The sequence below is a fragment of the Rhinolophus sinicus genome, linkage group LG06 (genome assembly GCF_036562045.2).
Source record: "Rhinolophus sinicus isolate RSC01 linkage group LG06, ASM3656204v1, whole genome shotgun sequence".
Lineage (NCBI taxonomy): Eukaryota > Metazoa > Chordata > Mammalia > Chiroptera > Rhinolophidae > Rhinolophus > Rhinolophus sinicus.
Genome location: NC_133756.1, coordinates 72,243,363 through 72,255,741, shown reverse-complemented (window position 1 = coordinate 72,255,741; position 12,379 = coordinate 72,243,363). Strand labels below are relative to the sequence as shown.

The 12,379-nt window shown below is 40.6% G+C and overlaps 1 protein-coding gene across 1 annotated transcript in view; it reads right to left on the bottom strand.

Moving 5' to 3' along the window:
• Window positions 1-12,379, bottom strand: part of F13A1 (coagulation factor XIII A chain) — a 177,563-nt gene extending 165,184 nt beyond the window's left edge. The window contains exons 1-2 of the mRNA XM_019710859.2: window positions 12,270-12,379; window positions 10,252-10,399 (exon numbers count right to left, since the gene is read on the bottom strand). Coding sequence (XP_019566418.2) covers window positions 10,252-10,381 — 130 coding nt within the window. The 5' untranslated portion in view covers window positions 10,382-10,399; window positions 12,270-12,379. The remainder of the gene's footprint in view (window positions 1-10,251; window positions 10,400-12,269) is intronic.

Sequence of the window (12,379 nt, the reverse complement as noted above, 5' to 3'; positions counted from 1 at the left end):
AGTCCATTTACAAAATGGGCACAGGATCTGAATAGACATTTCTCCAAAGAAGACATACAAATGGCCAACAGAGACATGTTGAAAAGATGCTCAACATCACTTATCATCAGGGAAATGCAAATCAAAGCCCAATGAGATATTACCTCACACAGTCAGAATGGCTATTATCAAAAAGACAACAAATAGTAAGTGTTGGCGAGGACGTGAAGAAAAGGGAACCCTCAGGCACTGTTGGTGGGATTGTAAATTTGTGCAGCCACTATGGAAAACAATATGGAGGTTCCTCAAAAAATTAAAAATAGAACTACCATACAACCCAGCAATTCCATTTCTGAGTGTTAATCCAAAGAAACAAAAACACTAATTTTTTGAAAGGATACATGCACCCCTATGTTTACTTCAGCATCATTTACAATAGCCAGGATATGGAAGCAACCTAAGTGTTCATCTACAGATGAACGGATAAAGAAGATGTGATATATATATATACAGATGTGAGGTATATATACATAATGGAATATTACTCAGCCATAAGAAAGAATGAAATGCTGCCATTTGTAACAACATGAATGGACCATAAGATATTATGTTAAGTCAGACAGAGGAAGACAAATATTGTAAGAGTTCACTTATATGTGGAATTTAAAAAAAACAAAGAACAAACAAGAACAGACTCATAGACACAGGGAAAAAATTCGTGGTTGCCAGAGGGAAGGAGAGTGGGGGATGGACAAAAGGTGAAGGGTATTAAGTATAAACTTCCAATTTAAAATAAATAAGTCACGGGAATGTAATGTACAGCATAAGGAATACAGTCAATCATCATAGTTACTTTTCACAGGTGGTAACTAGTCTTATCGTGGTGATCACTTTTAAGGTACTTAAATGCCAATTCAATATGAAGTACAACATAGGGAATAGAGTCAATGGAATTGTATTAGATACATACCATGTCGGAGGGGCAATAGGCACTGGGGGCAGGGGGTTATCACTTTGTGAGGGGTGAACTATGTAAATATTGCATTGTTTTGTACGCCGGAAAGTAATAAAAAAATAAATGTCAATTCATTGTGTTGTACACCTGAAATTAATGTAATATTGTATGTCAACTACACTTTAATAAAAAGGAAAGAAAGAGCTAGAGAATCATAAATGTCCCAGTTTAAAAAGATCTTAGTGATCAACTCATCTAGCTGTCTTTCTTAGGACTGTGCTTTTTAATAATGTTTCTTTTTCAAAAAGTCTGAACTGCTAATTTCTCAGAAATGAGTTCAATCAGCTCTCTGTTCTTCAGCATTAATGGGAAGAATATACTGATATGTTAGCCTCACCGACTCTCACAGGGCAAAGGTACTTTCTAGACCATCTGGAAGACCTGTATGTACTGCATGAAATATCTCCATGAAAGTCCTAAGACCTAGGCTTCTCGCCTCCACTATCTCACAAAGCAAACAGTTCATTTTTAAGCAATTCTAATTATTTGAAAATTTTTCTTAAGATGAACTGACATCTGATACCCTATAATCAGATCCTGGTTCTGACTTCTGAATAAACATAGAATACATTTTATTAATTTCTTTTGGCACTCTTCAGGTTCATAAAGACTATTGTTAGGTTTCCTACAAGTAAAGCATTCTCCATACCTTCAGCTATTCTTTAAGAAATCATTCCACACCTTTTACTCATTACTCTGTCCTGGAATGTGTATTCCAGTTTGTAAATTTATGTCTCATAGTATTTTCGCTAGAATTAAATACACTACTCTGGTTTTGGTTTTTACAATGAAAAACAATGAGACCACTACTTCTATCAAAATAAATAGTATATTTCTATTATTTCAGTCCAAGATATTATTAGTGTTTTGAATATTCTTATTTTGTTGATTTACATTAAGTGTCTGGTGAAGCAAAAGCCTTAAAAATACATTTTGATGTCATTTCTACCAGTAGTGGATTAAAATTCAGCCCAGACCCTTGAAAGTCACTTAATCATAATGCTATTCAACCATATCTATTTATACAATTGTTTTCTTCTTTCTAGCTCAATTTTAAGGCCTTACATGTATTCATATTAAATTTCCTCTTACTGAATTTGGTGAACTGCTCCAAGTTGCTAAGATAATTTGAGACCCTAAGTATATATTTAGTGTATTTAATATCCTCCCTATCTTCCTGTCTTCCAGCAATTTTATAAGTGTGATATTTTATATTGACATTTAAGACATGAACATAAGTGCTGATTAGGTCATTGCCTAATTAACACAAGCTAGGTAAATGCACAGTGGTAGACAACAAAAAGTGAACAGGTAGTTATGATATAGTGTCATAAACACTCTGATAAAGTAAGCATAGGCTATTAAGTGGGGGAGGGCTTATGGGAGGTACAGGCAAGTCCCTAACCCAGGTTAGGGGGGATTAAGGAAGCTTTCTGGAAGAAGTGAAGCATAAACAGTGATCTGAAAGATGAGCAAGTTATACAGGTAGAAAGAGGGGGAGGCAATACCATTTCAGAGAGAGAGGAGAATGAGTGAAGACTGAAACAAGAGAGTGCATGGTTAACTTAAAAAACTGAAAGATGATTGGTTGCCTGGAATGTAGTAGTGGAGCCACAGTGAAGAGCAGGCAGGAGCCGCTCATGCAAGCCTAGTAGACCATGTTAAGGAGTTTGGACTTTCATTGCATTGAGAATCCAGTGAAGACTACGGAATAGCAAACCAACACAATTAGATTTATAAAATATACACATTTAAACTGCTTCTGGTGACAGAATGGAGAAAGGATTGGATGATGACAGCGCTGGGGGCAGGAATGGAAGCTGGAGGTTGTTGCAGCATTCCAGGTGAGGGATAGGAGGGTCTAGTCTGCCTATAGGGAATGAATGCTCCGGTCCTGGAGTAGTAACAGGATTTGGTTCACCTCTTCCTACCCCCACCCCCATGATAATATGCCCCTGAGAATGATCAGGTTAGCTGTATGCTTTGGTGTTTTAGACAGCTCTGCCTACAGAGAAAAATAAAGCTAGAGAGAGAAATTCAAATATATCTTTGGTATCCAGTTCTCACTGGTCCAAGTACTCATTGCAAAGGAAAATCCTGGCTTTCCAGTTCTACTAGTGGACCAGGTGAACGCCTAGTGAATCTGCCCATCCTTGAGGTGGCATAGCGCAGTGCTAGTTCTGTAGGATACTGATAGGTATTGGAATAACAAGAGTTCCATGGTTAAACCAGTTTGGGAAACGCTGATTTAACCCAGGTTAATCAGTATTCTGGTGGGATTTATGGGAGACTTTAATATGCTGATGTGCATTGCAAATCTCCTAAAAGTACAATGTTTTCCAAATTTAAATGACCCTGGAAACTATTTTTGTGGAGCATTTTGCAAAAAATGTTTTAGGAGATGCTTCACTATTTACTAATTGTACAACTTCAGAAAAGTTATTTAATCTCTCTGAGTCTGCTTTTCTTATTTTTAAAAAGGCAACAAAATATCGCATAGGGTTGGTCTAAGTATATATTTTTAAAAGCATGTAAAGTAAAGTGCTTTAGCACAGTGTCTGGCTAAACTAGTAAATTCTCAACAGTTTTTTATTATTATATAATTATTTTGATTGTTAGGAGAGATAGAATAACATATTGGATGGATATGAATTCTGGAGCCAGACTGCCAGGACTCAAATCCCAACTCTGACATTTACTATCTTTGTGACTTTGAACAAGTTAGATAAACTTGTGCCTCAGTTTCCTGAAAAATGATGGCAGTGTGGGGATTAAATGAGAAAATGCTACATACTCTGTTTTCTGAGCAGACAGATTTGCTTTTCTTTTCCTGAATTTCTATAAGTGGATAAAATAATTTTCTCCTTTCAATTCCCAGAATATATTTTTCTTTAAAAAAAAGTTTATCATCATTTACCACTTGTTATTATCTTGATATAAGTGATTTTATCTATGGCATTGTAAGCCCCTTGAGGACCAGATCATGTCCTAATCATTTTGCCACTGTGCCCGGGGCAATGTGCACAACTTCCTTAGCAAATGCTTTTCACTTTAATAAATTTCATACCTGAAAAATTGCACTCGGAGTTGGTCATTCATTTTTAAATAGATGATTCCACTTACCATAGAATTAACCATAAGAGTTTTTCAATGTCATTTATCAGACAATTTCATTCTCAAAACATGCCAGTTTCAGGATTGTGCACATATACTGTTGAAGATGATAATGTGAGGTTTTATAACATCAGGCCTCCAAACCAGCAATTTTGTTAAAAATTGAAATAAAAATGCCATGTCTTCATAGCCCACTTATATGCTTATAACAAAGGGAAAACAAAAGAGTGCTAATGAATTCCTTTGAGTATAAAAAAATGTAAGTTGCCCTCGCAAAATACACCTCATGGTTTCATATTTTTTTCATAGTGAAAACACACAAATATATACACACACACACACACACACATACATACACACACATATATATGAAGAGTCTGTTTTAAAATAATGTAGTCTATATTGTTATGTGTTTGGAAACATTTAATTCAAAGCACGTAATTTTTTAAATGGTTTTTCTAAGTGATCTTTTTATTCTCTATTGTAATATCACTCTAAGTCAATGCCATCAGGAAGTAAGAAAAAATACAGGAAATTACAGTGGGGAAAAACTAAGAGAATGATAAGTAAAATTTCTCTGTATAATCTCTTAAAAGCCCACATTAAAATAATTAAAGCTAAACATTTCATTCAAAAAATAAAGTGACTAAAACATAGAAGATTAAGAGCTACATTGAGAAGTCAAGAGCTTAAAGAAACAGTGTTCTAGACTGTAGTCAAATTTATGGCATATGGAAAGGTAACAGGCGAGTGGTTTGTTCTTTATAAGGAGAAGGAAATGGCAGCCATGTTGCCTTCTCTTCTGTGTAATTAGGGTTTCCAGATAGGAATTCCCACCCGTTCTCAGGAATTTCTTTCACTTTCCCGTTCTTGGATCCTGAGAAAAGTTGGTCAGGAAATCGGGAAAATTGGCTCCTTGAACCCAGGTGGTTGATAGTATCGGCTGTCACTTTGTGGAAACGATTCATTGTGGAGAACAAAAAACAGTTTATATCTCGGGATTTGGGAAAGGGAAAGCAAAAAGAATTCCTGAGTCAGGGCAGGAATTCCCGCCTGAAAACCCTGGGTATAATCTCCTAGTAGGTGTATAGATTTATTAGAGTTTGCCCCACGTATTGGAGAATGAGGTGAAGTCCCCAAAACCACCGATGAAACAATATTTCTTTCATTGCTCATGGAGAATCACCCACCGATGAAGTCAAGCATAGATATGCAAATATCATAGTTCTGTCTATTATTCATTTTGTTTAGTATTGCCCCCTCCCCATAGTCGTCACTCAATAAACATGTACTAAGCTGGCATGTTGATTTTTGCTTTGCTTATTGCTTAACAAAACATAGTTTAGGTTGAAAGAACCTACTCATTACCCGGCTTCCAGTTGCCACAAACAGGAAATGAGCTTGCTTCTCTCTGTCTAAGCCTAGTTCTTGGCAAAATGGAGCAAGTCATTGCTAAGCTACTTTTTTGTCTTTTAGCGAGATATTGTAGCTAGAAACTTGGCAGCTCGCTCTTTCAAAGTGACAGCTTTAAAAAAGTCTGCCCAACACAACTTAGCCTAATTCTAAACACATCAGAAAATGGACTGTTAAAAAAAACACAACTCTACTCAAGAGCCAGTTACTTCCCTGTCTTCTTGTCTTTTCCCTAATATGAAAAAAGTGGATTATATTCTCCTTTGGTTGTACAAATATTCTTCAGAGAATGATTATACCTGTCACAGATGGAATCTTGAAATAAGTTAAATGTTTAGGTTCATATCCCAGGAATTCCCTAGGGAACTGAATTCTCCATGCAATCTTTGGCAATATTATCAAACTATAGGCATATATAATGTCCATGAGGAAGTAGGTCTTCTTATTGTGAAAACATTAGAGTAAAGGTTCTTTTCTCCTATTTCTTTTGGATATTCAGAATTTTAAAATATTTTTTACTAGAAAGATTAAAAACATCTTCTTAAACAGCTTATTGTTTTTTAACTGTTGCTATCAAAAATGTCCTGCAACTAAAATGTATAAGAAATGCTCAGCTGCTTAGAGGAAGCTACCGTGTTTCCATGAAAATAAGACCCACCTGAAAATAAGCCCAAGTTAAGATCGTCAGCCAGATGGATGCATTTAGTATATTATAATAATGTTCCAGAAGAAGATGACATGACTGTATTTGAATAAATGTAGATTGTTGTTCATGAAAAAATAAGACATCCCCTGAAAATATGCCCTGATGTATCTTTTGTAGCAAAAATTAATATGAGACCCAGTCTTATTTTCAGGAAAATACAGTATAAGACCCAGTCTTATTTTCGGGGAAACACGGTAGAATAAGAGAAATGAGACTAACACCTTCTCTAGCAACTAAAATCCCCCTGGTCAATTTCTCATCTATCTCAAAGTATCTCAGAAGCCTCCAAATATACCACCATCTCTCCATTTTCTCCTCATCATTAGAATTCCCTTTATGAAACATACTCCTGATTATGTCATTCTGCTATTTAGAATCCTTTACAAGCCCCTCATTATCTGAAAAGGGAATGTAAGATCTTCAAGACCTATTACAGTGTGATCCCTGCTTACTTGTCCCAGGCTCATCTCCCTTCTCTTGTCTTCACTATTTGACACATACTGTTCCCTCCGCCCTTCCAGTCACCTGTCTGTCTGAACACTCCTATTCATCTTCTAAGCCCTAACTCAGGTGTCCTTTCATCATGAAAACTTCCTCACCCCTTTTCCCACTCCACTGACACCACTAGACATTCCTTTCATTTGTTTCATTTACTAGATGGAGAGTTGCTTGAGGCCAGGGATTGATTTATTCATGTTTGTGTCCCAAGAGAGAGCTTGGCATAATGTCCGACACAGGTGGTAATCATTAAGTATTTTTCCAGTAACCAAATAAAAGAATGAACTAATTTTATGCAACATAATTTCTTAATCATATTTAGAATGCCTTTCTTATTCTTTCAATAACCTTGAATCTAGAGAGGTTTAGTCTGCACAAAGGGCTGATTGACCACTAACCAGTTAATTAGTTGATTTAGTTCTGACATGGAGTAGTGGGAGGGAGGAAATGCTCAGAAAGACAGAAGACCCCATTAACCTGAAAAATAGGAGATCCTGCCTGCATTTGATTTTATTTTTATAGATCCAGATTTGCTTTCCAGTTTGAATTCATTGCATTAGACCTGCCAAATAAGTATTATAATTACTGCAGCACGTGATCACCCATTGTTAATAATACAGAGTCAAACCAGCCCAAGACTATAAGGTCATGTTCCAGAACATTACATCTCCTGCTAAAATAACCTTTGAGACAAGAACACTGTAGAGAGATTTTCAGAAACACCAACTGTGCATGCAGAGCAGTCTATTAGAAATTGATGCAAATCCAAACAATCTGAGCAGATTTTCACACACTTTTCTTGACTATAGTTGAGTTCAAAGGGGGCCATTAAGGATCTTCAAACACCCATGAGGACATCAAACCCCACCACTGACTGGCTGATCTCAGCTCCAGGGTTCATTGTCACCTAAATATTTCAATTTTTCTTAAACATTGTGCTGCTGTATGGGAGGAACCTTACTTAAGTTTATACATTTTAAATTATAGGCTAAATAATTCTTAGTCAAATATTTACTTACAAAAGCTGTGATTTAAGGGTATCCCACCCACTCAGTATATATTATATACATTGACTGCCATAGGACATTCAAAGTGAAAATTCTGACATTTTTCCCTTTTCTGTAATCTTGCTTCTCTGCTTTTCTCAGTTGATATTACAAGAGCAATGCTAAGGGGATGCTTTTGCTAAAAGCTTCTATCAAAACAAATGAGGAGAGAGCGTTTGATTTCGGGCTTTGTGCTCCCAGAGCCAAAGTCATCTGCAGACAGGACATCAGGGAGATGCAAGTCCTTTTGGAGGCCACTAGTGGCGACTGCTTGAACTGCAAGAAGGTGGCATTTAAACACATGACTGCTTTAGCAAGGATGATTTGGGGAGTAATGGATATACTATTTAGTGCCAGCAAACCCACTTTTGGCACAATTTAACAGAAATTTGAAAGCAAAGTATAGCTAGGAGATGGAGTTGCTTCATCACATGGTTTATATGCTAGTATTTTTTGCCCTGTCCTAGTCATCTGGGACTTCCTGGGTTCAAAGACTGTCCTCGTATCATGTAGTACCTAGCTCATCTGTGTGAGAAATAGTTAATGGATGCGTATTGATGAGATCTGGAAGCTGTTATTAATAATAGGATTGTAATGACTCTGGGGCTGATGAGTCATTCCATTCTCCAGTGATTGCATGTTCATTCATTCTACAGCCACGGGGCGGGCACTCTACACCAGGGACTGTAATAAGTGTCCCAGAACCTCACTTGGGTGTGGACATATGATTGATTGCCAGGCAAATAATGACTGATTTTTCAAAATAATTCAGTTCAAAATATTCTCACCCCTTTCTCCAAAAATAAATAAACAGAAAACAATAATAATGAGCCTTCACTGGGGGGGCAGGAACTCGCCCAGGCACTAGTCATTGGATCCTCAGGACAACTGGGATGTAGGTATTGCTTCCACTTGCTGATGGAAGAACTGGGACTTGGGGCACTTCCATGACTTGCCCTGAGTCCCAGGGTGAGCGAGTGGCAGATGTGGAACAGGAACCCAGGTCTGCTGAGTCCTGGCCCAGGACTCTTCACTACACATCACTGCCTTTGTGAAAGTTCACATTTTCCTCACCAATCCCATGCCTCCTTCTCTTTCTGTTCTTCCCGCCCACTTTTAGCACCGTTCCCTGGGGCCCAGCATCTTCTCTGCCAGAGGGAATTTGGCGAGAAGACTGAATACATCAAGGTAATCTGTGTGATAATTTGACTGCACACATCCCCATTTATTTGCATTCTTGAAAGACAATAAAAGACTCCCAGACTGGGCAGTGAAGGAGTTGACATCAGTTGCTTGCTTTGGCCTCAGTTTTCTAACTTATAACATGAGAATTTAGATGAGTCGATTAGCAAGCCCTTTTAAACTCAGTTCTGTGGCTATAACAATGGAGTTTTAGAGCGCAGCCCCCAGCTGGGAGAGAGAGATCAGAACTACAAGTTTAGAAGTTTGTCTTGGTTTCTCTACTCAACGGAAGATGCCCTCTGTTCTGTGAGGCCCCTCCTCCAAATTTGGATGTTATCTCATGGAGAGTACTGAGTCACTCTCTTTTTTCGCAGTTGGATATCAAATTGTTTGGACATGAGAGAAACACAGTCAAGCCTGCCCACAGCATCTGGGTGGGGCTCGACCTGCTGGATTGTGGGAATCAGCACTGCCCCTTCCTTTGCTTTCCCCCAGCGATCTCTTTCTGAAGAGGTGGATTAACCACACAACCACAGGTGACCATGGGCACCTACCCTGACAGGTGGGTGTTTAACCCCCACCCCTACCACCTGTGAAACGTAGCACAGAACACCTTCTGGAGCAAAAGTGGGTTTTGGTGCATGTGTGCTACTGACAAAAAGTGCGCCCTGCTGAATGCCATTCAGGGACATGAGTCTGAATGTCGCTGCCTAGCCAAAGGAATTGTGTCTGTGTCACTAAGCCATCAGTGGCACCTGGGCCCTGTCACAGCTGACAGGGCTGAATGGAGGTCAGCTGCTGGCTGCGGCTCCCAGAGCAAGTCCCTCAGGATCAGCAGAGGCGAGAGCAGAAAAGCAGCTTGCCTCGCATGCTCACCAGGCTGCTCTGGAGAGAAAGAGACGGCTTCCCTCTCCATTACTGCCAGAGTCTGCCATCTCTCCCCCGCTCTAAAATTCACAGCAATGGAGGTAGGAGGGCAGAGGACCAGGAAGGTGGTGCAAGCCAGGCAATCAAAATAGCCACAGCATTTTGGAAGCAGAAACTTCCAGCTAGAGAACATTCTTAAAGACAGAATAGTAGGGCTGGAAGAGGCTTCAACCAAGCCTGTGCCCTTGTTTCGTAGAGGTGACTTCCCTGAGATTATAAAGCTGGTAAGTGGCAAAACTGGGACAAGAATCCGGGTCTTTGGAGGCATTTCTTTATAACCAGAGACTGGCAGGGGGCCCCATTTCGTGAGAGCTCAGTGGAGACAGAGGGTGCTGACCCAGAGCCTGTGCCTGGGCCAGAGGTGCCTGTACCTTGCAGGTTGACGCCCCGGGGCACCAGGCCCTGCAGCTCCACTGTGGGGGGGTCATTCTCTGCTGCATTGGAGTTGTTGGGGGGAACGGCTCTCCTGCCTCCAAAGACGGTCCGAGGGGGTTCCGACATTCTCAGCTTCACAGGCTCCTTGGGGGGTAAAAAGAGACATGGAAAAGGAATGTGAAGAGAGTTTCATTTGATACAAGGATTCGAAAATAGAGAAATAGACATAATTGTGTATGATAGCACTTGAGCAACACATTTTGAGTTTCGCATAAATAAAACCTAAGAAGTGGCAGTGAAGACTGGTCTAAGGATGGAGTGGGGTTCCCCAAGGATTTGGGAAGATTTGTCAAAACATATGGAAAGCGGAAGAAAGGGGGCTGATTTGAAAAAATAAAACAATGTAAAAGATTTTGGGGAGCAAGCTTCTTTTTCCACATTGCCCCTAAAGACTATACCTTTGTAAGAAATGTTCATTGTTGTATGCATGCATATAATGCCCACGTCAGGTAGACTTATGAGGCCTAAGTCTCTTTGAAGAATAAACTCATATAATCATGTCCAGATAACTGACAGCCTTCCAAGCATTCATGTTTGCAATTTAATTCAACTCATATTCACTGAGGGACCTCTATGTGGCAGGCTGCGGTCTGGGTGCTTGGGTACAGCAGAGAACAAACAGAAGGATTCTTGCCCTATAGAGCTCTTGGTCCGGTGAGGGTTAGGGTCCAAACCAACAAAATTCAGAAGTAAACTCAATAGGGTGTGAGAAAGTGTCACTGCTTCGGAGCCACTGCTTCAGAGTAAGGAACAGGAGAGGGAAATGGAGAGTGTGGGTGGGTGAGAAGGAGGTGCACTGCAATATTAGACAGGGCAATAAATAGTCTGTTCTCTAAACTTACTTGGTCAGTGGTGCTGACACTGCCCTTTCTCCAAGCCCGTGTCCCCTTCCTTTGGAGTTTGTGCAGGCAAAGAGCCCGTGTAAATGCCACACACCTTACTGTCAGCGCCCAATAAGTACTTGTTGACCAACTGGCCAAATGAAGGGAGACCTTGTTTCTGACTCCAATGCAGTAAGTGTTCTCTTGGTCACCTGGGTTACCCAATCATGACTCCTGGTGATTTGGCTGTTTTCAAAAACCAGGTCCACCCTCAAAAGGTGAGGAGCTCCCATTATAGAGACAACTAGAGGAGACTGTTCCAGAGACACATTGAGCAAAGGCAACACAGCTGGAGACAAGAGAATCACTTCCTAAGGTTTTGGTCTTGGAAGGAGACAGCAGTGTGGGGAAGTATATGGTCTGACCAGGTATCCTTAAATATCTACAGACCTATTTACAGACAGTTTCTAGTGAACTGAGGGGGCCAGGAAGGGAGGAGAGAGAAAAGGGTTAATGATGGAGAGAAGGAAGGAAAAGGTCATCCTGGTGAGGGACATAGCAAGCATGGGCTATAGTGTCACCAGGGGAGGGGAGCACTTGGGGAGAACAGTACAGAACAGTGCAGTAGCCTGTTGGGAGAGAGAACCCATAATGCAGAGAACCGGGGAGCCTGTGCAAGTCTGACTGGGTAAGTATAAGTGGACAGAAGTACCCCTTTCTTCAGGTCTCAGGGAAGGGAAGGTGCTCCATTTCAGCTCGCACACTGGGATGCGGCCAAACAGGTGTTCTTACCTGGTCCTACTTCTCTATCTCTGCACCCTTTTTGGTCCCTTCTCCATAGTCTATTCCCTTGAGGGGCACCCCCCAATATCCCCATTCCCATTTGGTGACTTCTTGGCAAGCAGTGACTTCAGGAAAGTTTTGTGGAGTGCCTGAGAGAAGTCCTGCTCAGAACAGGGGCTGGGTAGGGCCGAGAACAGGAATTGGATAAGTGGGGCTGCCTTCACCCCCATCACTCAGTATCCCGAGCAGCTGCCCAATGGACCCAGTTTCAGGGGGGTGGACATAGCAGGCCCTACATGGCCCCTGGGTGCAGGGCTGTGGCTATGCTGGCAGGAGTGATGGCTCCTTACCTGCGGTCCCCTCCTGAGGTGCCCTAGAACACGCTGGCTCTGTCAGTCCCCGGGGTACTTCCTCAAAAGGATGCAGGAAAAAATGACAAGAAAGTTGGCTCTTAAATAAC